At 41.8% G+C, this 23,581-nt stretch overlaps 1 protein-coding gene across 1 annotated transcript in view; it reads right to left on the reverse strand.

Moving 5' to 3' along the window:
• The window catches only part of thoc1 (THO complex 1), a 36,355-nt gene extending 15,467 nt beyond the window's left edge, over positions 1-20,888 (reverse strand). Inside the window, exons 1-11 of the mRNA XM_084327930.1 lie at positions 20,814-20,888; positions 20,550-20,623; positions 20,370-20,430; positions 20,158-20,227; positions 19,272-19,390; positions 19,084-19,132; positions 18,119-18,214; positions 15,010-15,092; positions 14,846-14,919; positions 14,268-14,376; positions 12,935-13,069 (exon numbers count right to left, since the gene is read on the reverse strand). Of these exons, the coding sequence (XP_084184056.1) occupies positions 12,935-13,069; positions 14,268-14,376; positions 14,846-14,919; positions 15,010-15,092; positions 18,119-18,214; positions 19,084-19,132; positions 19,272-19,390; positions 20,158-20,227; positions 20,370-20,430; positions 20,550-20,623; positions 20,814-20,861 (918 nt within the window). The 5' untranslated portion in view covers positions 20,862-20,888. The remainder of the gene's footprint in view (positions 1-12,934; positions 13,070-14,267; positions 14,377-14,845; positions 14,920-15,009; positions 15,093-18,118; positions 18,215-19,083; positions 19,133-19,271; positions 19,391-20,157; positions 20,228-20,369; positions 20,431-20,549; positions 20,624-20,813) is intronic.
• Positions 20,889-23,581: the final 2,693 nt, after the last annotated feature.

Raw genomic sequence — 23,581 nt, forward strand, 5'->3', positions numbered from 1 at the left:
TCTCGACACACTGGATAATCAATCGCTCGCCCTAACTCAATAAACGTTATTTGGACGTATATAGTATTATACAACCTGGAAATGGTTAATCTAGATCAACATCCCATAATAGGAAACTTTCTACTCCAAGCTGATCGCCCAACGACCTGAGGAGACTGGGGTAAGTTTCAGCGTTTATTATTACCGTGTTCGATACAAACTGCTCTGATGATCATATCACCCACACGCGTGTTGCTTTTTAACAGCGGAGGAGTGCAAGAATGTGACAATGTGACCGCGGCAGCGCGAGAGAGCGGCAGTGCGGAAATAGGCTGTCTATTGCCATTCTCTAAGACAAACGCTAACCTTAACCAGCTCCTTAACAGCGCCTAAACTTAACCCTTCTAACCTTAACCAACTCCGAAACAATGCCTAACCTTAACCTTAACCATGCCTAACCTTAACCGGCGAAAGAATACACGTTAAAAAAAAAAAAAAAAAAAGAATTGATGGGATTCGAACTTGTCACCAACGGACCGCAGCGCTGCCAGGTGAGCTAAGCTTCGAATGAAAATCATGGCGGATTACGGCTACATAATGCCGCAAGCTCTGCCGCTCCGCTCCGCTCTGCGGCTGCCGCGCCTGCCGCGGGGCGTGTCGCAGCCAATCAGGGAAAACGCGGAAGCACTCGGCAGCACTCCTCCGCTGTTAATAAGCAATAGGCCACCCACACTACATGAATCATCTACAGAATTATAAACGACCCCCCCCCCCCCCCCATCCGGTCAACATCAGATGATGAGTAGTAACTTCTAGAAGCACGTACATTTGAAATTTTTTATCTGGTGCCGATCGCTATCAAACTGTATTTGATCATCAATATAATGCATTTAGGGCTATAAATCACGTTCTGCAGAATGCTGCAGAAAACGATAAAAACATATTTATACTTTAGACCTTATTTTAGTATGAATATGTGAATGAAAAAGTAAAACGTTGCTACATCCTAAACGATAGATAATTGACGTTGAATGGGCCATAGTAATGTCAATTTAGCAATACAATTTAAAAAGTTATAGCCCTGCAAAGAAGGGGAACTTCTCCATAGACAAATAGAGCTGGCAGAGGATGGTATAAGGATGTACATAAGCGTGGCAGAGAAAGGGTTAAGTGGAAGGAAGGCCGACTTTGGCCAGTTTATCCTAAATCCCGATAGATTGCCAAAATCATCAATCAGCTTGAGAAGATGAGGCAGTGAAGTGGTAGGGTTTTGCATGAACAATATTACGTCGTCCGCATATAAACTAATATGATGCTGTGTGCCCTTAATTGAGATTGGCTCTATGGATTGGGATTGTCTTATATACTGTACTAAAGGCTCTAAGGATAGAGCAAATAGTTCGGGACTAAGAGGACAACCCTGTCTGGACGAGCGCGACACAGGAAAGAGTGTGGAGGTGAATTTACCTGTTATAATCATGGCCGATGGGTCTTTGTATAGTACTTTTATCATATTAATTAATCCGTTTTTTAACCCCATCCTTCCGAGTACTGCCCATAAATAAGACCATTCCAACCTAGGATAATACAGCTGTAGGTGGCACGGCATCACCACTCACATTTCTCTTAGTAATTTGGATGTTATTTGAAAATATAAGATTAGACATTATATTTATATGAACATCAAATTATAATGGATCTTGTCAACAGATTGTGATATACTGTATATTGATATCAGGGAGAAAATACAAATGATTATTATGTTATGAATTTCTTTGATATATTGCCCAGCCCTGCCTGCTGGCCTGGGTAGAAACTAGGGCTGCACGATTCTTGCTAAAATGTGAATCACGATTTTTCTCTCTAAAGGGCTCCGCACACGGCGGGCGATTTAAGCCAGGCGACAGACTTTTTTTGCGAGCCGACCGACAGAATTGTATCGCCTCCATTGTTATGAATGAGAGAACCCACACGGCAGGAGATTTTGAAGCGATGGTCGCGCAGCTATTTCTGTCGCCTGGCAAAAAATCACCTCGATCCTATTTTTTGAGGCGACACAGCAAGGACAATGGGGAAATAACATGACTTCTACTGGTGTATCATTTGTACACCATTAATTTATCAATACATTCATTGATCAATAACCTACGTATTATTACCATGCTACTTATGTTCATTATTATTAACAGGAACAATTTAAATAAATAACATTAGTTGGACAAGCTATAGTGGCCGCTTGTCATTAACTAATAAATGAACAATGCGCCACGATGCACCTACTAGTGTTTTTATACTCGGGTAACAAAATAAGTTGTGGATGTTGACATAGTTTAATGTCCAGGCTGCAGCTGATGTAGTTTATAAGGTTTATTGTCCAAAGAAAATGATGGTTGAGAACAGAAGTTTGCGTCTTCAGTGAAAAAACACTCTCTCTCAGCAGGTGCATAACAATACTTGTCCAATCGGTGGTAATGAACGTATTGTAGCGATCAGTCATGCAGTAATGTCAGGAAGAATGAGAAGAGCTTGTATTCGTATATTATGGTGGTTTAATTCTAGCTCAATATGGGTTTTACAGGTTAATATTCCCTCGTAAAGCACAACACAGCTACCTGCTAATACGCTAGCTTCACAACAAACTAACATCCGGTCCGTCCTCCCATATCTCCCTCCGGGGGGAAACAAGTAACCACACCCCCAGCTAGACAGAGTGACACATTATTATACCTGTGAACGGTCGGGTCTGGTGTGGGGGGCCAGGCGATTGTCGTTGAGCGACAGGCGATCGCATCGCCAGGCGACGCCGGTCGCCCGCCGTGTGCAGACCACTTAAGAATTGAGATCACGATTCTCTCACACGATTCTTATTTTTTCAATAAAAACATTTATTGCACTCTTTTAACTCAATCAGCGCCAGACCCGAGGATAGTCGGGTTATCTCGCCAACCGTTTAGCGCCAGACCCGAGTATAGTCGGGTTTTCATCGTTTTGTTTTATTCGATATTTCTATTCATTACAGGCACATGGACTCGGGGTTAACATGGGGAATCCTCCTGAGATCGCCAAAGTGCAATACCGGCCGCATCCTCCAAGGTGGCAGTATCGAGCACCCTTTGAAACCTTATATCTTGGCCTGTGACTGTAGCGGTCAAATGTCTCCGGGCGCAGTTTTTTGTCAGGCGAGTCGAGTGGTTATCCTGATCGCATTGAGAAGCGTCAAATGCCCCAGATGCATCTGTTGTGGTCGATTATGTTGGCGACACGATGGACACCAATACTGGGACTCGCGATCAGACAATTGGAATATTCTTTTTGGGGTACCTCCTAGTGAAGGTAAGGACTAAATGATATAAATCCTGCTTTGATCAAACGTTAATCCACAACGTATGCCGTTGGTGACGATCAAAGCATAAAATTAAAAAAAACTACCCCCCCCCCCCCCTTTCATGCATTCATGATGAAACCTAATACCTTATATACTTTTGATTTGGAAATAGTAGCATGTCCAGTAGGGGTGTAAAGGTACACGTATCCGTACCGAACCGTTCAGTGCGGCTGTGTACTGAACGAATACAACGGTATGTTAACTGTTGTAACTTAACACTTTGAGTGCCGGGACCCGTCTTTAGACGTCTTTCCTGGCCATGCTAAAGTTGCCGGGGGACGCTGTACAGCGTCCTTATATCAATATTTCAAAAATCTGCGATCGGATTCATAATGTCCCTCCGCTGGCCTGAGATCCACCAGCAGGACCCACTGAGCTCTCTGGCGGTTCAGGAGCGCCATCTGGTGGCCGATCGGCGCAACCGCTTAACAGGAAGCGCAGTAGAGGTTTTGCTGGTCGGCCATATTACTTCCGGGCACTCGGTATAGGTTCCGGCACTCTAGCTCGTCACACTACATAGCGATCGATTGCCAATAACTCGATAAACAACATGATTTGGACGTATATACCATTATACAAGCTGGAGATGGACCGGGTAATAATATATCCCATAATGATAAAATTTCTACTCGACGATGATCGCCCAACGGCGCGCGGAGACTGGGGTGAGTTTCAGCGTGTAACGTTACCGTCTTCGATAATAACTGATATTATCAACATTTGACCCACATTAGATGATTGGTATAACGCTGCCCACGGAATTATAAACGCCCCCTCGCCCATCCGGTCAACATCAGACGACGTGTAGTAACTTCTAGAAGTACGTCTAGTTGGAATTTTTTATATCGCGCTGATTGCCATCAAACTGTATTTCATCATCAATATAATGCATTTGGGGCTATATATCACGTTCTGGAGAAAGCTGCAGAAAGAGATGAAAACACTTATACATTAGACCATACTTTACTATGAATATGTGAATGAAAAAGTTTAACGTTGCTACACAATGAACAATACATATAGGACTTTGAATGGGCCCTAATAATGGCAATGTAGCAATAGAATTTAAAAAGTTATAGCCCTGCAAAGAAGGGGACTTTCTCCATAGACAAATAGCGCTGGCAATCTATGGTATATCATTAATTTAACCTTAGGCAACCAAAGTGTTAATAGGCCAGGTTAATGATTTATGAGTTATATTTCATATATGTTAATATCGATTATTGTTTACATTTGAAAGAAGAAGTGGAAGTGGAAGAGTGTTTGTTTATTCTAGTCAAGAGATACTATTATTTACATTAGTCGACACGTTAGTAGAAATACAAGTCCCAGGATGCCTTGCGCCTGTTAACCAGCTGCGTCCTTTTAGGGTGATTGAGTTTCCGACTGCAGAGAGCGTTTTTTGTGAACGAAACTGATGAGAACTGTAATGTAACGTGCGCTGAAAATTCTATATCGTCGCCTTCTTAAAATAGTGGCCTAAGTCATAATTTCTCGTTTTTCAGGAAACATAATAAACTGAACCATATATAGAATATATTATATTTATTAATAATTTCACACAAAAATGTTATGACAATAGAAGACAATTAACATAAAAATAACGATGTCTATCAATTATGTAACATAAAAGGAATAAATGACTTAGGCCAATTTACGAACATGCCGTTGTGACTTGAGCCATTTTAAACCTGACTTAGGCCAAATTACTTCTTGAGTAAGTGACTTGGGCAAAAACGTGTCACTTCTTTTATTCCCATTTATTTGACAGACAATGGGGAAGGATAAGCCACACTAGCAGGGCACGCAGAGACTCAGGAGACAAGAGGGCAGTTTGGCCGTGGTTGGCCCTTTAATTCAATAAAGCAAACTCAGTTACAACTCAAATCACTTATGAGGGCCGACGTTCCACTCTACTGGTTAAAGTTGCTTACTCGTGAGTAGTACGTTCGTTGATAAAGAAAAAATACTGTCCACAGCCGCTCCAGTGTAAAACAAAGATATCCAAATGGTTTATTTCTCTTCCACAGCGAAGTCTTTCTTTACAGAAGTGGTCCTAAAGCTATTTTCCTAAATATTCATGTTACTACTACAAGCTAATAAAACTGTATTTTCCCAGTCTCCAAAATCACCGCCGACTCGACACATGAAAATTTCTCCACACTGGAAAGCTGTAAATCAACTTGCCGGCTCTTTCCACAGCAAAACGGTAGGCTTGGCACCTTGGTTGAGAAATGCAGGCTTCAGTCTATGTTGTTTAGTCCATCTGTTCAGTCCTGTTTCAAGCTACACACTGCCTGTTCTGAAGCCATGGTTAAACAGACTGTTTTTGTTTTCGTTTTGTTGCTGAAATGAATACGTTTGCTGTCCCCGTTAGATAGAAATGCCGTTTGGCAGGAAAACGCGTTGCCCTACTGAAAACGCAAAAATTGTGTTTCAGTTTTGGAAAAATGCCAACTCGCTGACAACGTGTCGTGTAATCTGCGTGGAGCCGTTGTTGCTCAACGCCCATGTGCAGTAGATACCGACATCTGCGTGCCCTCACCAACGTCCGGTGACAACAGAGCTGTCCCAAATAGCTGCAGCTACCATGTGTTGTCAAGTTATTGTTATAAGGACCCCAGTCCAAGCTACAGTCTGCATTCCCTTAACAATTGTTTGTATTGAGACGTATTGTACCCATTCTGCAATATGTTAAATAAAGTTTACATCCATTCATTCTGCTAGCATTAACAATTGCATGAGCAGCTGGCTAACGTGAGCTAACGTTAGCTATCAGACCCTGTTAGTTCAGAGCTCCTCTTTCAACATAACAAGCATTAAACAAAATGGCCCAGTCATCTATTCACTTTTGTTTAATACATGAGGCGTTGTCTCTAATGTTATCTAGCTACTGATAGCTCCCGATATCATCAGTTTGGTGCTGGCTGGCTAACTAACGTAAGCTAACGTTAGCTGCTAGCCACAATGCTATACTGTTATACTGGCATATTCCTATCGCGTTAGCATGTAAGCTAACAAAATCGGCGCCGATGAGACTAAACTCCGCTCTTGGTGGTCAATTCTGTTGATGTTAGTTTTGTTTCATCAACAAATGAGGCAGAACACACAGTGAATGTATCCGTTTTGTTTATTGCACTTTGCTGAAAAATAAGTGCTGCATTGGCTAAATAGCCGGAGGCATTTAAAGATGGCGGCTTGTTGATATTTCTTTGCAGGAAGTGTATTGGCACATTCAAGTTCTGATTGGTTGAAAATTGCCTTCATGTTCGCCACCTACTGCTTTGGCATTGTACTACATCACTGTGCTCAGGAGGCAAAACGAAAGTGCTCAGGTTGCAAAACAAATGTCTAACTCGGCTGCCACTACGTTGCAACCTGGAAAAGCGAAACTCATCCTGAAAACGAAACGAAATCATCAGTCAGTGTAACCGCAGCCAATTGTGGACTATATATAGAGACACAAATGTTCTAGAATGTTCGGTTATGACATCATACGGTGACATCACCAATGTTCCAGAACGTTCGGTCATGACATCATACTGTGACATCACAAATGTTCTAGAATGTTCTATTATGACAAATAAGACGGTTCAATGACTATGTAAATCCAATCAATATTCCTAATGCCGTTTCAATGTAAGGTTATAAAAATAAACATAAACATTCATATAATACAATAACCTAAATATATAGCTTTGGCTCCTACATCACTCTTGGCTAAATCAAAAATGCCAGGTGAATCAAACACTGAGGAGGCATGTTCCTCTCCTCACTTCTCCCCCCAGCTCTTCTTTACTGGGTTTTTATTGTAGTTAAATCACTCAAAATCAAACAAATGGCAGGAAAATCAAACACTGAGGCGGAATGTTCCTCTCCTCACTTCAGCTCTTCTTTACTGGGTTTTTATTGTAGTTACCGTAATTTTCGGACTATAAGCCGCACCTTCCCCCCCCCATTTTTCGACCCTGCGGCTTATATAACGGTGCGGCTTATATGTGACTCGACATGACCAAACCCGAAAATCTAATAATCGAAATATTGCTTTTTTGACTGCATTGAAATGTTATTTATCTGTTCCCTTATTTGCTAAACTTAATACAACTTGTAAATGAGTTAATTCTTGTTATTTGTCCGACAGTATTGTGTCCCAATGCTAATTCCATATGGTAATTAAACATTAAAACACCTGCGGCTTATGTACACATCATTCAATTTAGCTGCTGCGGCTTATATTCAGGTGCGGCTTATAGTGCGAAAAGTACGGTAAATCACTCTAAATCAAACATGCCAGGTGAATCAAACACTGAGGAGGCATGTTCCTCTCCTCAGTTATCGCAATATCCTTTTTGGCCATATCGCCCAGCCCTACGCCTGTGTGTCGTGGCACTTTGCTCACGTCTGTCAGCTCAGGGCTGAAGCGCTCTATCAAATGACCACTTTGTCCCGACTCTAGTGTCAGAATGTTATAAAGTGGACGGCCATTTTGGATAATCACGCGGTTTTACCGGTACACGCATTACACAGGGATTAAAGCAAAAAAAAAATCTCTACTCTTTTTTTCTGGCCAAGTCATATTCTTATTTTAACCTCTGCTGTTTTTTTTTTAAATAGCGTTAGCGTTTTAAGGGAGCCTACTTGTAGAGCCTACTGTCCCGACTGTGACTATAGACCCTACTGTTGTGGTTGTTGTGCCAGGCAGGGAGGCTGTGTGCTGGAGAGCGTGAATGCAAGTCTTGTGGCTAGCTTCTGATTGATGGCGAGCTAGCACCCCTTTCCCATTACTTTGAACCATGAACTAAACGGCTTGTTATCAGACAAACAAGGGACTAAACACGTTTAGCAATTATGCCACAACAACAATGGACAGTCTCCTCCCCACAGTTTGTATATATTTTTTTACCACCCACTCTCACCCCCTCCTAATGTACAGTCTCCTCCTCATCATATGTATATATTTACTGTTAGGATCTCTGGGTAACAGTACTGTATATTTGCATATCGTATATGTGACAAATGTAACAGTACTATTACTATATATCTGTAAGGCATGTATGTACCTATGTCATAACATAGTACAACATCAGCCATCACTTTGGTTACAAATGACATTATTTCAGCATTAGATAAGAAGGAACATTGTGCTGCCCTCTTTGTTGACTTATCAAAAGCATTTGACACAGTTGATCACTACTTACTTCTAAAGAAACTATCTAACATTGGGTTGGATGATAATGCCTGTGTCTGGTTTCAGGATTATCTATCTTCTAGGCGGCAGTGTGTGAAGTTAGGTCAAGCACAATCTGAATTCTTGGCCATGACTAAAGGTGTGCCACAAGGTTCAGTTTTGGGTCCTGTCCTTTTTACAATTTATATTAATGATATTGTTTCTTCTTTGTATGGATGTCATGCCCATCTGTATGCTGATGACACAATTGTGTATTGTATTGCAGACTCTGTACAGCTGGCCTTTGAGAAATTGCAACTTTCCTTTTATGCTCTACAGGATGCCCTTACTAGTCTTAAATTGGTTCTTAATGCTAGTAAGACAAAGTTTATGTTATTTTCAAGAGCAAGGAATATTAACCTTGATGATGTGAGGATATCTACTGTCAGTGGCTCTTGTATAGAGAGAGTCACTGAGTATAAATATCTTGGCCTGTGGCTTGACGAGAAATTAACATTTAAGTTCCATGTGGAAAATCTTGCCACTAAACTGAGACAGAAAATTGGTTTCCTGTACAGAAACAGATCCAATTTTCCTCTATTTAGTAGAAAAAGAATTGTGGAATCAGTCTTCTTATCAGTTTTGGACTATGGTGATGTAATTTATAGGCATGCTGCGGCATCAACTCTTAAACCTCTGGATTCTGCATATCACTCAGCTCTCAGATTTATAACTGGTGACAGATATGATACTCACCATTGTGTCCTGTATGATAGGGTGGGTTGGCCTTCTCTTGCAGAAAGGCGCAACAAACACTGGTATTTATTTATTTTTAAAGCCCTTATTGGTAAACAACCTGTTTATATCTCCTCACTGTTAAATTGGAATATTGGAACCTATTCAACTCGATCGAATGACTGGATGGTTCTTAGGGTTCCTCAGATTTGTTCTGAGTTAGGGAAGTCAGCCTTTTCCTTTGATGCCTCTAACTCAGGGGTCGGGAACCTATGGCTCGCGAGCCATATATGGCTCTTCTGGTGACAGCATATGGCTCCCAGAATTTTTTTAGTAAAAAAAAAAAAGATTTTTTTTTTTTTTTAATACTTGTGATATTTCGTAATAATACTGTCATTTAAAAGTAAACAGAAATTAGTTTTGAAGATACAGCTAATAGTATCTGTAGCTGAAGATATAGCGAGCAGAGCTGGCGAGGGAACACAAGTGGACAGAAATAAAAAATCTTCAACCTGAAGACCAGCTGATTCTTAAAACTTGGAACGAGCTTCCTGTGACATACCACACAATGCAGCGTGAGTATTGCCGTATATTGACCATGTTTGGCTCTACATATGCATGTGGGCAGTCATTCTCGCATATGAGGAACATTAAGACCACCTACGCTCACGTTTAACTGATGGAAGCCTCAACGCCTGCATGAAGCTCAATCTCACCACGTATGAACCAGATTACAAGGCCATCAGCAAAACCATGCAGCACCAGATGTCGCATTAAAAGTAAGACATATTTAATTTATTATATGTTAAAAATACTATATGGCTCTCAATGAAATATATTTAGAAATATTTGGCTTTTATGGCTCTCCCAGTCAAAAAGGTTCCTGACCCCTGCTCTAACTCATGGAATGTCCTTCAACTCACGCTAAAATTGGAGGTTCTCCCTTCCCTTGGAATGTTTAAATGTATGATTTCAGACCATTGTGTGACTACCTGTAACTGTTTTAGTTGATATTTTAAAATTATTTTTAAACGTTTTTAATTTGTTTTACTCTGGTGTTTAAATTTCTGTGAATATTGTTTTTATTATGTACTGTACAATCGTCGTTTCTGTAAATGAGGGAAACCTCAGATGCTTACGATTTTAAATAAAGGTTGAAATGAAATGAAATAAATGTCATGATGTCATGTATGTCATAAATGTCACTGAATTGAAAATGGGGGACCCTGATGATGTAAACAAGACAAACGCCTTTCTCTGGTCTGCATCCCCTTAACAATTGTGTGTATTGCTACTGGATTTAGCCCCCGTTTCACTGAAATAATGTCCGTGAACAGCCTATTTTTAAACAAAGGATTGATACTATTTTAGATATTCTAACTTTATCCAGATCCAGAGTGAATGAATGAAAACACTTTATTTAATACACGAGACCCTCTTCTTGGGACCAAGTAAGGTTGTCGATAATCCAATGTACAGTTACAACCCCCCCCCATCCCACCCACCTCCAATGTACAGTTTCTTCGTCAAATGTATATACTCTTTTTAGACTATTTTTGTATCACAAACAATAGGCTACTGTATTTGTAAATCTGGTATGTCATAAATGTATAGATGCAGCAGTACTGTCTATCTGTATGTCATGTAGGGCTGCAACTAATGACTATTTTGGTAGTCGACTAATCTGTCGATTATTTTTTCGATTAGTCGACTAATCGAAAAACAATTATATAAATTATTTTTTTTGGGCATTGAGCATGACCTCAGAGTTGCTTTGAGACTCTTGTCAGGACCAAACAACATCCCCAGTTATCCCATTAGTTCCCCCAAACTTACTGTTGGTCTGTTATGCTAAGCTAAGAAGTCTTCAGCTGGCTGGACCAGAGCTGAGAAGCCACTTTCACAAAGATAGGTAGTGCAAAAAAAAATATATATATATAATAATCTTAAATATTTTTTTTTAATGACTAATCGACACAACAATTCCTCGTCGACGATTTTTTATAATAGACCTCGTCGATTATGTCGACTAATCGTTGCAGCCCTAATGTCATGTGTGTCATATATGTTATGATGAATTGAAAATGGGGGACCCTGATGTAAACAAGACGAAAGTCTCTCTGGTCTGCATCCCCTTAACAAGTGTGTGTATTGAGCTGTACTGTATTGTACCCATTCTGCAATCTGTTAATAACCATCAATCAATATTTAACAGATTGCAGAATGGGTACAATACAGTACAGCTCAATACACACAATTGTTAAGGGGATGCAGACCAGAGAAAGACGTTCGTCTTGTTTACATCAGGGTCCCCCATTTTCAATTCATAGTGACATACATGACATACTATATAGTAATGTTACATTTGTGACATATATGATATGCAAATATACAGTACTGTTACCCAGAGATCTCCCGGGCAAATTTTATTTATTGAGCTTAAAAACAATTGATAACGCAAATAACGTTCCGATTAAAAAAGTCATTCGTTTTGTGGCATTAACATTACCTAGATTTATCAACATTCATACATTTATCATACACGGAAAGCGAGCGGCACAAGCACACACACGCAACAACACCACCACCAACAAAAACAACAACACACTGCTTGTCGCGTAAATAACGTTCTGATTAACAAAAGGCATTCGTTTTGTGGCATTCACGTTACCTAGATTTAGCAATAGCAATAGTAATATATATATTTCTTTAGACTAGAATAAGTCAAATGAACTTACTGTCTGAGCCGTCTCGGAAAAGTTGCCGCATGTTGATGAGTCAAGTTTACTCCCGAGTAGAGCTAGAGAGCAATGGTGGAGTTTCAGAAACTCAAAAGCAAATAGGCGCTTCCCATTGGTGCTGAGCACAGCGGAGGCGGGTGACAGCACTGTAAACTCAGAACAATCTCGCCTTCTGGTTGGTTGCATTTGCCTGAGAATTTGCCGATTGCTCGCAAATGACTGCTTGGTGCGGCTGCGGTAGGGGGAAAAAATTATATTTGACGCCTCTGATTGGCTCAGGTTAAAATCCGTCACGACTCCGAATCAAATGACAGAATCTCCAAATCAAATGGATGGATATCCGTCCCAAGACTGAACGCTTTAATGCCTGCATTACAAAAACCTTTCTACAAAAACAAATTTTCCGTGGGATTTTTATAGACTTTGGACTGTATGACTATAAAACGTCAGGCTATGGAACAGTTGCGTTTTCTAGCTCCTACCTCTCATCTGGAACCCAAAAACAGGAATCTGGCGACATTCAACACAAAAGTACGAAAATATATTGAATGTTGAATTAATAGCGTGTTTTGCTTTATGTGTAAGTGTGATTGATATCGCAACTGGGATTGTTCCGAAGCAAATAAGTCAACACGTGAATGCAGCAGTGAATAGGAGTGTTTTAATGCAACCGATCTTCATTTTGACGCAAATGCAAATACATCAGAATCGTCATCATTTAGAAATGAGATCGCATGGGTCTATGAAACGAGATCACGATTTATTTTAATCGTGCAGCAGCCCTAGTAGAAACCGTCCCCGAGCAGTATTTTATGTCTCTCCCCTACTCCATCTCCCTCTGTCTTTCAACTGTCACAACACACACACACTGCAGAGTAAACTCAACCGTCCTCACTCCTCAGGGGGAAAAAAGCTTTGATATCTCACCTTCTCACTAGTGAGGAACTTGGCAAAGTAGACGTGTTCCCCTCCAGATGGCCTCAGCTCCTCCAGTTTCCTCTTGGAGGCCTGCATGTCATCCAGCTTGAAGCTTTTGAACACGGCCAGGGTCTCGTCCGAGTACTGAGCAGAAACAGTGGAATGTACACCATGGTTGGCATTTTATTCATGTGGTCTGCGATTATACAAAATATGCTGTTATGAGTTTGTGCAGCTCTAGCCGCTCAGATGCTCTGGTCAGACTGGTCAGTAATACTGTACAAGACTCAGATGCTCTGGTCTGGTCAGTAATACTCTACAACACTCAGATGCTCTGGTCTGGTCAGTGGTCAGTAATACACTACAACACTCAGATGCTAATAAGCTACAACACTCAGATGCTCTGGTCTGGTCAGTAATAAGCTACAACACTCAGATGATCTGGTCAGTAATACACTACAACACTCAGATGCTCTGGGCGGCGCAGCGGACATTGCGCTCATCACCAACGCAAGAGACACCGGGCTCGAATCCGGCTGTCTGCATTGCCTCCGGCTTGGGCCGGCCGTCATACTAACTCAATTGGCAGTTAGCGGGTGGGAAGTCGAAGGGTGGTAGTCTGGTCGTTGTGAACAGCGACTCCTACAGGTCGGTTGGGGCGCCTGCACAGAAAAGTCAGGAAAATGGCGGGGGCAGTGTGAGCATCCTACACGTTACTCCTCGCCAAATTAGAGTCCGCGCTGGCAGGTGAAAAGATGTGACAGGCTGCCTCCACATGTATCGGAGGGGACATGTGATGCAAGGCTTCTATCCTCCCTACAACCGGCCAGTGGGGGGCATATGCGAGCAACGGTCAGGACAGGGGAGGGAGAATTGTCACGAGAGGTAAAATCGGGATGGGGAGAAAAATCACAGAAAAAAGAGAAAAAGTAGCAAAAAAATTTAACTCAGATGCTCTGGTCAGCAGTAATACACTACAACACTCAGATGCTCTGGTCACTCGACTGGTCAGTAATACACTACAACACAACAGTCACCCAGCCAGCCACTCACTCTGTAAGCGTATTGGCCGAGCCCCAGATCCAGCAAAAAGGTACTAGTAGCCGGGTTTTACATTCAACACTTAACCAATTGGAACTAAATATTATGAACACATTTCTTTGACACTTCATAAACATCTTTTGATATACATCACATGCAATAACATTTCCATGCCTTGGCTTTTCTAGGTTTTAAATTATTGTGACCCCCTTTACCATCATACTTTTGACATTTATAACTGCAATCCAAAACGACAAGTAGAAGGTATATCAGATAAAGATGATATCAGCAGGTGCATTACCTTGAGGAAGGTCATCCAGGAGAATTTCTCGTAACACTGCAATGGGTTTCGGAAGTAGTCCTGCAATGTCCAGAACTTTCTGTACAGGTTGTAGTCTATTGGAATGGAACTGAAAGGGAAAATATCAGATGATGTATAAGTGAACTCACTTAGAAAAAAGCCATAGACATGCCACCTTGTGACTTACAGCAAGAAATGTACCACATGATAAGCCCTGTGGTAGATTTTGGTACATAAGCTAGTTATTGTGCGCATTTATATGCACATTCATATTTAGATATTAGTCGGGACACTCAAGTATTTGGTCTATAAAATACCACATGTAAATGGAATATCCACATTATAACAGCATGGATGAAATCCCGACTACAAGAAAGTTGAAGAAACCCAAACATGATCCCTGGGAAATGCGGATACCAGGCAGAATACAGGGTCTACATTCCGTTTCCTCATGTATATGGGCATATTGGTAATAATGCGGACATTAAAATGCATATAAAACACCATATCCCATCTAAAACCATAACCAGGATATTGGCTACTACCTGGAACATGAATGAACTCTGTCTGGCTCTTACCATGGTGCTGGTGTATCCTCTTCTCCCATCTCTCCCTCCTCTACCTCCATCCCATCCTCCTTTTCCTCTGTGTGCTACGAAAGACATCATCAACACATTCAGGCTGATTGAACAATGTTAACAAATGCCTAATTTATTATCATCATCATCATCACCACCTTTACCTTCTGTCCCAGAGTACTCTCCTGTTCATTCTTGTTGAACACGGTGATGTTGTCCAGGTTAAACTGACTCTGTAGATTGAGACCTGCAGCAGTAGGGGATATGTTAGTTAGAGGGTATGAATAATAGACTGGGAATGAATATTAGGAATGATTGCCGCCAATTAGGGCTGGGCGGTATGGTCTAAAATGTATATCACGGTATAATTTGAAGCATAGGCGGTAACGGTATATATCACGGTATATTCATTTAAAATGTCTATATAAATGCGTCTGAAGGGGTAAAACACTGGTATGGCAGCTATTACTGTACTCTTCACATAGTACAGAGGTATTTTAAGAAAATTTATTGTGCAAAACTGCAATAGAAAAATGCAAAACCTTTTCTCAAGTGTCTGCAGGAAGGTAAGGTAATTAATATTTTGACGCTGTTGAAATGTAAATAATCTAAAATAATAAAATGATTCCGTTACAGCTGCTGAGCTATACTATAGCTAATGTCCATCAATATCTTCCTTTTGAATGAAATAGGTTCAAGAATCGAATCAGGATTGTTAGCAGAGAGAGAGACTCAGCCCCGCCTTCCCTCACTATTGGATGCCTCTCATAGTCCTTTTACACCGGCCAGGCTGCCTAAATATTAAAGGCAACCAACTTGTGTCTAGCCACGCCCAACTTGCGTCCAGCCACGCCCCCGCGGCAGCAGCAGAGCGGAGCTCTGTCGCGGCAGCATTATGTAGCAGTAATCCTCCCTCTTTTAAGATCTACAACTAGCTCAACTGGCAGCGCTGCATTGCTGTCGATCCTGCGGTCCGTTGGTAACAAGTTCGATTCCCATCATTTTTTTTTTTTTTTTAACATGCATTCTTTCGCCGGTTAAGTTTAGGCATGTTAACTTTAAGCATTGTTTCGGAGTTGGTTAAGGTTAGGCATAGTTTCGGAGTTGCTTAAGGTTAGAAGGGTTAAGTTTAGGCGCTGTTAAGGAGCTGGTTAAGGTTAGAGTTTGTCTTAGAGAATGGCAATAGACAGCCTATTTCCGCGCTGCAGCGCGAGGCAATAGACAGCCTATTTCCGCGCTGCAGCTCTCTCGTGCTGCCACGGTCACATGGGCGTAGTGGCCAATCAGAGAAACACTAAACACAAGTTGGTTGCCTAAAATATTCACGCGGCCAGGCTCCGTGCTGGAGCCGGTTGCCGAACGTAATCTCGCACCGGCCGGCGCGTTCAGTTGGTTCAGAATGTGACAAATCAGTGCTCAGCTGGCACCGGAAAATAGTTGTTTTTTCCGCGCGAACAGTGAAATACTCGTGTCATATTCTAGGGTGTGAAGACGAGAAAACGGGTTAGTAGCGAGTCGGCATTGCACTCAACCGATCCATTCAACAGGAAGCGATTTGCGACTGCTTTAGATTTAAATGTATTGTTATGATACAGCACAAGTACAATACACCATCCAACCATAGTGGATAAAGAAATGCTCCAGAAATGCGTGGAGAAAGGCTTAGCGAGCCTCAACGCGCGAGCGCACACACGCGCGTTCTACGTTTGAAATGAATCGTTCCAGCAAAGTAGGCTTCTATTATTCGAATTACTGTTTTAATGGGTATCATAGTAGTAAGTCCTACTGTAGAACATGACATATTAGCATGACATCGGATTTATTAATGCCATAACTAAAAATTTGGGACAAACGCAATTGGCACAAGTGTAAATTATGGATTAGTCAATCACTTAACATCCGACTGATTAGCTCAACTGGTAAGTCCCCTGGCTGTGGATCCTATGGTCACATGTTCAAATCTCTTGCTTCCAAACGTTTTTTTCTTATAAACGTTTAATTCATTTATCCACTCTGGTTGGATGGTGTATTGTACTTGTGCTGTATAATGACAATACATTTTAATCGAATCTCATTTTGAAATCACTACCTGTTGAGTGGATCAGCATGGTGCAATGCCACACCTCCAATGCTGTCTGCCACTGTCCCATCCATAGGCAGCGTAGCGATTTCAAAATGAGATTCGATTCAAATGTATTGTCATTATACAGCACAAGTACAATACACCATCCAACCAGAATGAAATCATCTGGCGACCCCCCCCCCGCGGCAACTTGCGACCCCGACTTTGGGAACCCCTGTTCTACAGTAGGACTTACTACTATGATACCCATTAAAACAGTAATTCGAATAGAAGCCTACTTTGCTGGAACGATTCATTTCAAACGTATACAGTGCGTGTGTGCGCTTTCTCCACGCATTATTTTTACCTCCGCCTGAGTAACGCCCCCCGTTGATGACGGAGACGGTGGAACGTTGGTTCTGCTTAAATGGGTGTAAACGCGGGCTGGTTCGCCAGAGAGCACCAAGGTTCAGAGGGTTCAGAACGGAGCTGGAGCTTGAACCGGAGCCCGGGCGGTCTAAAAGGGCTATCAGTGTTCTCAGGGATAGGTTTAATTAGCATTAGCACGCAGCCAACATTAGTTTAAGGTTTTAGCACGACGTGGGGATTCCAGGATGGCGAGGATGCAAAGCATGTTAGACCATTGGACCCGTCGCAGAGTTTACATTACACATAGTTCTAAACTGCGCGACTCGTGAGAGAAGTTGTCACAGCTGTCAAACACAGGGCTGAAGAGCTAGTTTGCTTCTAGAATTGAAGGTCCGCTCTGCTCGGTTTCTATTATGAAATGACAATTGCGCGTTGACACGCCCAATAAGCAAAGCCATTACTCGCACAATCCTAAATGTTCCAGTTCACACATATATATTTTTAGGGCCAAATGCGAGTGAAATAGTCGCAGTGTAGAGCCCTGGTGTGGTTACGTCATTGCTACTTTAGAGCTGCTCTACCGGTCACAAGGTATAGTCAAAATCCATACCATAGCACAAATTCATACCGGTGTACTTTCTATACCGTTTATACCGTCCACCCCTACAAACCGTGTGTCGGCTGCGATTGACGAGGAGTCAAAGAGAAGGCAGGTTTCACCAGGAGAACAGATCGATATCACAAGCCTTTTTGAACACTGAACCTTTTCTGGCGAGAACAATGGAAATACATACATCCTTGTCATCATTATTCTAGTCTCAGTATACAAACGTCTCTCTCACCTGATTTCTCAGACAGGGGGAAGAGGCGAGCCAGGAACAGCTGGATCCGCCCACAAAACACAGTGTTCTGTGACTTGGAGAGTCTCCTCAAGAGATCTACAGAGAAGGAGAGGTGTGTTAAAGGGGACCTATTGTGAAAATGGTCTACTCTTTTCATTCACAGAATGAGGGGATGTCCAACACTGAGACAATGTTAAATGTGTACATAGTGCCATTTCTGCAGTTCAGTTGTGACAAGAACCCTCCCTCTTGAAACGAGCCATTCAGAATTGCTGCCACAATTGCCGTAGTTAACACTTTAATCGCCGTTGACGCTGAAACACGTCTTTCCCCGCCATGCTCATTCTGCCGAAGACGCTGGACAGCATCTTTGATATCAATATTTCAAAAATCTGTGATCCGAAAGGTCCGGGACTCAACAATACAATTTAAAAAGTTATAGCCCTGCAAAGAAGGGGAACTTCTCCATGTTAAATAGGGCTGGCGAGGGATGGTAAATTATGAATTTAACCCCGGCGATCAAAGTGTTAATAACGTGTATGTATGCAAGATATCTTGATAAAATGTGCATGTGTACAAGATGGCGGCTTGCATGTAAATTCTCTTTTGTACTTAAAAGTTTAACCTAAAATAAATTTGACAACATTTGTAACAAGATTGCTATGCTATTGGATCTTGAGACATATTTGATCTGCCTTGAGACATATTTGATCTGCAACGTCTAGGTTGAAAGTTTGACGGTACAGGCCCACACACCACTGCTAGATGTACGATAATTATCGCATTTGTACGATAAAAGCAGCTTGCTCATTACAGGCACCGAAACAGCCCATTGGAAGACATGATTAGGGGACTTCAAAGACCTCTATTGACTTGTTGGACTGAAATGTGTCCTCTTTAAAGACGGCAGACTAGAGCCTTTGAAAACCGGTTAATTCCCAAAACAGACTGTAGATTCTTCTTACCATTACACATCCTTAACAGGTAGTTCTTCCCAGCGGTATAAAAGGAGTTCTAAGAAGAGAGGGGACACCAACATGGGTCACAATCAAGCCAAAGTTATAAAAAATATTTATATGTGAACGTCCATCCCAATCTTCAAAAACTGACTTTGAAGGCCATCACTCGGAAGCATTAAGGGGAGGCTGTTTACCGACTTCCAGGTGGAAACATTTTCCTCCACGAAGGAGAATATCTTGTCACACTGGTCCAGAGGAAGACAGTCCAGTATATCTCCCAACAAGAGGAAAGGGGTCGTGGCAGAGCAGATACCTGCATAGAGGAGAAAAATAAATGACTCTCTGAACACATCCTACACAGTACTACGCATCCTGTAGTATCTTATTATTGATGCCGTATGAATACTGAGAGGGAGACACAGGACATAGGTTCTTTGTAGTCGTGTGAATCTGACTCTGTGCTACAGGGACTGTAACAGTCAAGAAGGGGTTGACTACACATCAGCCGTAACCTGCCTGAGGGCACTTAATCTATTCCAGTCTTCTCCAAAATCTCACCACGGACAGTCCAAAGCCTTTAGTCCACAATTAATTGTTGGGCCTAATTTCATCATAGTGCGTGCTTAGTTGAGTTCCATTATTTGAGAGGGGAGGAGGCTTTGGGTTCTCTGGTGTGTTTTTGGAGAAGATAGATGAAGTGCCCTCAGGCAAGTTGTAACTAATAAGTAAACAAACCCCTTCCTGACTCTGTACACAGTCCCTCTATGATCCCGGGTAGGACTGCCAGGCCAGTAGGGGGGAATGTGATTCCAGAGGCAGGGGGCTTAAAGGAGAATGCCAGGAGTTACTATATTGCCAAAGATAATTAGTTATTCCTGTGTCCTGGGCAATTTCACAATCTCTACCTGGGCACTCTGAACACTTTAACCACACCAGACCAAATATGAAGTTCAGAGGAAATAAATTATACGCCTGCATGGGAGCTGCTCAACGAGAATGCTGCCCTTGAATATAGCAGTGCTATTGGTTATAGTTTGTGATTGTATTGTTGGCTTTGGGACATCTGAAGGAGCGACCTACCCTCTGTAACGCCATCAATGCTGAGATAAATGAGAGACAGGTAGTCATCGCAGCTAGACTTCTGTTCAATCTGTAGAGAAAGTAAATAGATGTTCAGAATCTCTCGTAAAATCAACAAAATGCTGGTATAATGTGTGTGGCAAGATTCCAGGGCGATAAAACAGTTCAGTAACTCACTCATAATCTAACTAACACCTCAGTAACTAACTCACAATCTGCTCCTCCAGTACATCCCTCAAAGCTTGGTCGAGTGTTGTTTTCTTCTCGGCCTCACTGTTTAGGACAAAAGTAATTGGGGGTTAAGTTAAGTGTACCGACATAGCGTGTCAACGTTGTTACTGATGCTTGGATTTCGAAACGAACATAAACTTAGTCTATAATGAGCTACTTACTTCCCCGTGATCTGGTTGAAAGTATTTATCAAAGGTTTGCTGGTTTTTACTGCCAAGGAACTTCTAGTCGACGCCTGTGTGAGAGTAGGTGAGCGTTAGCTAACGTTAACGAGTACAATCAACTCCCGAGTCTTGCAGGACATGACATGAGCTTTAGTAACGTTAGCTAACTGGCCAGTCTAACGTTACAAACAATAACATACAAATAAGATGTGAAAATAAGCGTAGTGTTAAATACTCCAAATAATGAAGACAATTTCTTACCGTAAATTTGTTTTTAGCGTCGACAAGATTAAATAAGGACGGCGACATCTTTCCACTACAATATGACCCTGAGAACTGATATAATACTTCCGGGTCACTCTGGCAAAAGAAGCGCGTTGCTTGCAAGTCTTCATTGTGTACGACAAACTGCTGAATATTTTAACAACTCGTAAATATAATAATCAAAGGCTGCTGGTAATAAAAAAAACTTAAATAACTTGAAAAAACGATTACAAATATTTTTTATGATAGATTTGTTTGAATGCACGGGGCTACATTCCATTATTAATTCTTAACACATTTTTGTAATTTTACACTTCTCAAGATTGGAAGTTTAAATTTGCAATAGACTGCTATTTTGAACTACAGCATTATTATTTATTCTAATTTATTTAACGTTTTTTATTGATGGCTTTCACACTTGGCCAGATGATGGCAGTGTTGCATTTTCAGAAAGATGGAGATCGTTCTGCTGTAGTTTCCATTCAATTCACATGTATAGAGTGAATGTAAATACATCGGGCACAATGTCAATATAAGCTACATTATAAGATATCTATCGTATTTCTGTGGAATGTCCATTTGTGTTGAAACCATGCACGTGTCCCAGGCCAGGCTTTAATTGGTCTCAATGAAAAAGGAGAAACTCCCTTCACAAAAAGGGCAGCAAATTATACCCAGGCAACTACCGCCCTGTTTGTATTCTCACCTCCATCTCGAAAGTCATGGAAAAAATAGTCTACGAACAGGTCGAAAAGTACTTAGCGGGAAAAAAATCGAATCTACGAATTCCAATCTGGCTTCAGAACATCCCACTCCACTGACACATGCCTTCTCCAGTGGTGCAGTCGTAATATGGGAACTGGTAACACGCCACGCACGTGCACGCGCGTACTTAGCGCACAACGAATGGATAGAGCGCATCTTTGTGCGCACATACTGATCATCTAGTAACACGGCGTGTAACCGCGTGTGACCACGACTGCACCACTGGCCTTCTCTATTTGAATGACCACATCAAACAAGAGGTGGACGCGGGCAAATACTGCAGCATGGTCATGCTGGACCTACAAAAGATTGATTGATTGATTGAAAACTTTATTAACAGATTGCAGAATGGGTACAATACAGTACAGCTCAATACACACAATTGTTAAGGGGATGCAGACCAGAGAAAGACTTTCGTCTTGTTTACATCAGGGTCCCCCATTTTCAATTCATCAGGACATATATGACATACATGACATACAGATAGTCAGTACTGCTACATCTATACATTTATGACATACCAGATTTGCAAATACAGTACTGTTTGTGATACAGAAGGAGTCAGGAAAAGGGAGTATATACTGTCAGGCCTTCGACACTGTCAATCACTCCATTCTGATTGACAAGCTAAAACAAAAGCAATTGGTTTTGATAGTCTATCAGTGAGCTGGATGCAATCCTACCTTGAGGGGAGAGAACAGATGGTGGAGGTAAACGGTACCCTACCCCCCCCCCCCTCACAGTGAGCTGTGGTGTTCCACAAGGAAGCATACTAGGACCACTACTGTTCCTAATTTATGCAAATGACATGTCGTCAGCTTGTGACTGCAACTTGTTCTTGTTCGCGGACGACTCAGCCCTGCTGGTCTCTGACAAGAACAAGTTACAGGTTGAAAAAACCCTCAGCTCAGAACTCGGCAGAATCTGCACCTGGCTCGCTGATAACAAACTATCATTACACCTGGGTGAAACAGAGTCCATTCTCTTCGGATCAAATAACAAACTCAGCAAGACCGACAGCTTCTCAGTTACAGTGGGTGACAATATTGTCACAAGGAAAGACGAAATTACATACCTAGGTTCCATCCTAGAGGCAAATCTTTCCTGTGACAAAATGGCATCCAATGTAATAAAAAAAAGTCAACCAACAGACTAGATTCTTGTACCGGATCTCCTCTCTGGTAAACAAGAATACCCTGAAGACTCTGGCAGGAGCACTCATTCAAGGGTACTACAACTATGCTTGCACCTCATGGTACCAAAGCACCTCAAAGGCGCTAAAAACAAGATTACAAACATCACAAAACAAACTGGTCAGACTACTACTTGACCTTACTCCACCTCACCCCTGCCCACTTTGACTACCTAGGATGTCTTAGAGTAGACGACAGAGTACAGCAACTTGCAATGGGCCTGGTCTACAAGATACACTACACCACACAGGTACCCATGTACATGTCAAAATACTTCCCAAAGGTCAGTGAATACCACGCCCACAACACCAGAGGGAGTTCCACAAATCATGTGCAACCCAGATTCGGCTCAAACAAGGGACTAAACACATTTAGCAATTATGCCACATCAATGTGGAACGCCCTACCCACAGCCATCAAAAGATGTGAATCCCTACCCACATTCAAAACCGCTCTTAAAGAGCACCTACAGGAGGCTGCAATTTGAAACTGGCCACCGTAAAGGTCCAGCCCCCCCCTCCTAATGTACAGTCTCCTCCCCATCATATGTGTAACGGTTGTGACAACGTCACATATTCTTGGTATCTAGGGACATCTATGGACCTCAGTGAATGTATTCCCAGTGTCAGAAATATTGTGTCTATTAGGCTTGCTTAAATTGTGATGAAACAAAGGAGAATATGAATATTTTTTTGTTATCTACTTTTTCTCCTCCTATTTTTCTGTATTTTTCTCCCATCCCAATTTAGTCGTTATGCCAATTCCCCCCTCCCCTTCCTGGTCGTTGCGCGCATTTGCCCCCTACTT

This window comes from Notolepis coatsorum (assembly GCF_963971535.1).
Source record: "Notolepis coatsorum genome assembly, chromosome: 13".
Lineage (NCBI taxonomy): Eukaryota > Metazoa > Chordata > Actinopteri > Aulopiformes > Paralepididae > Notolepis > Notolepis coatsorum.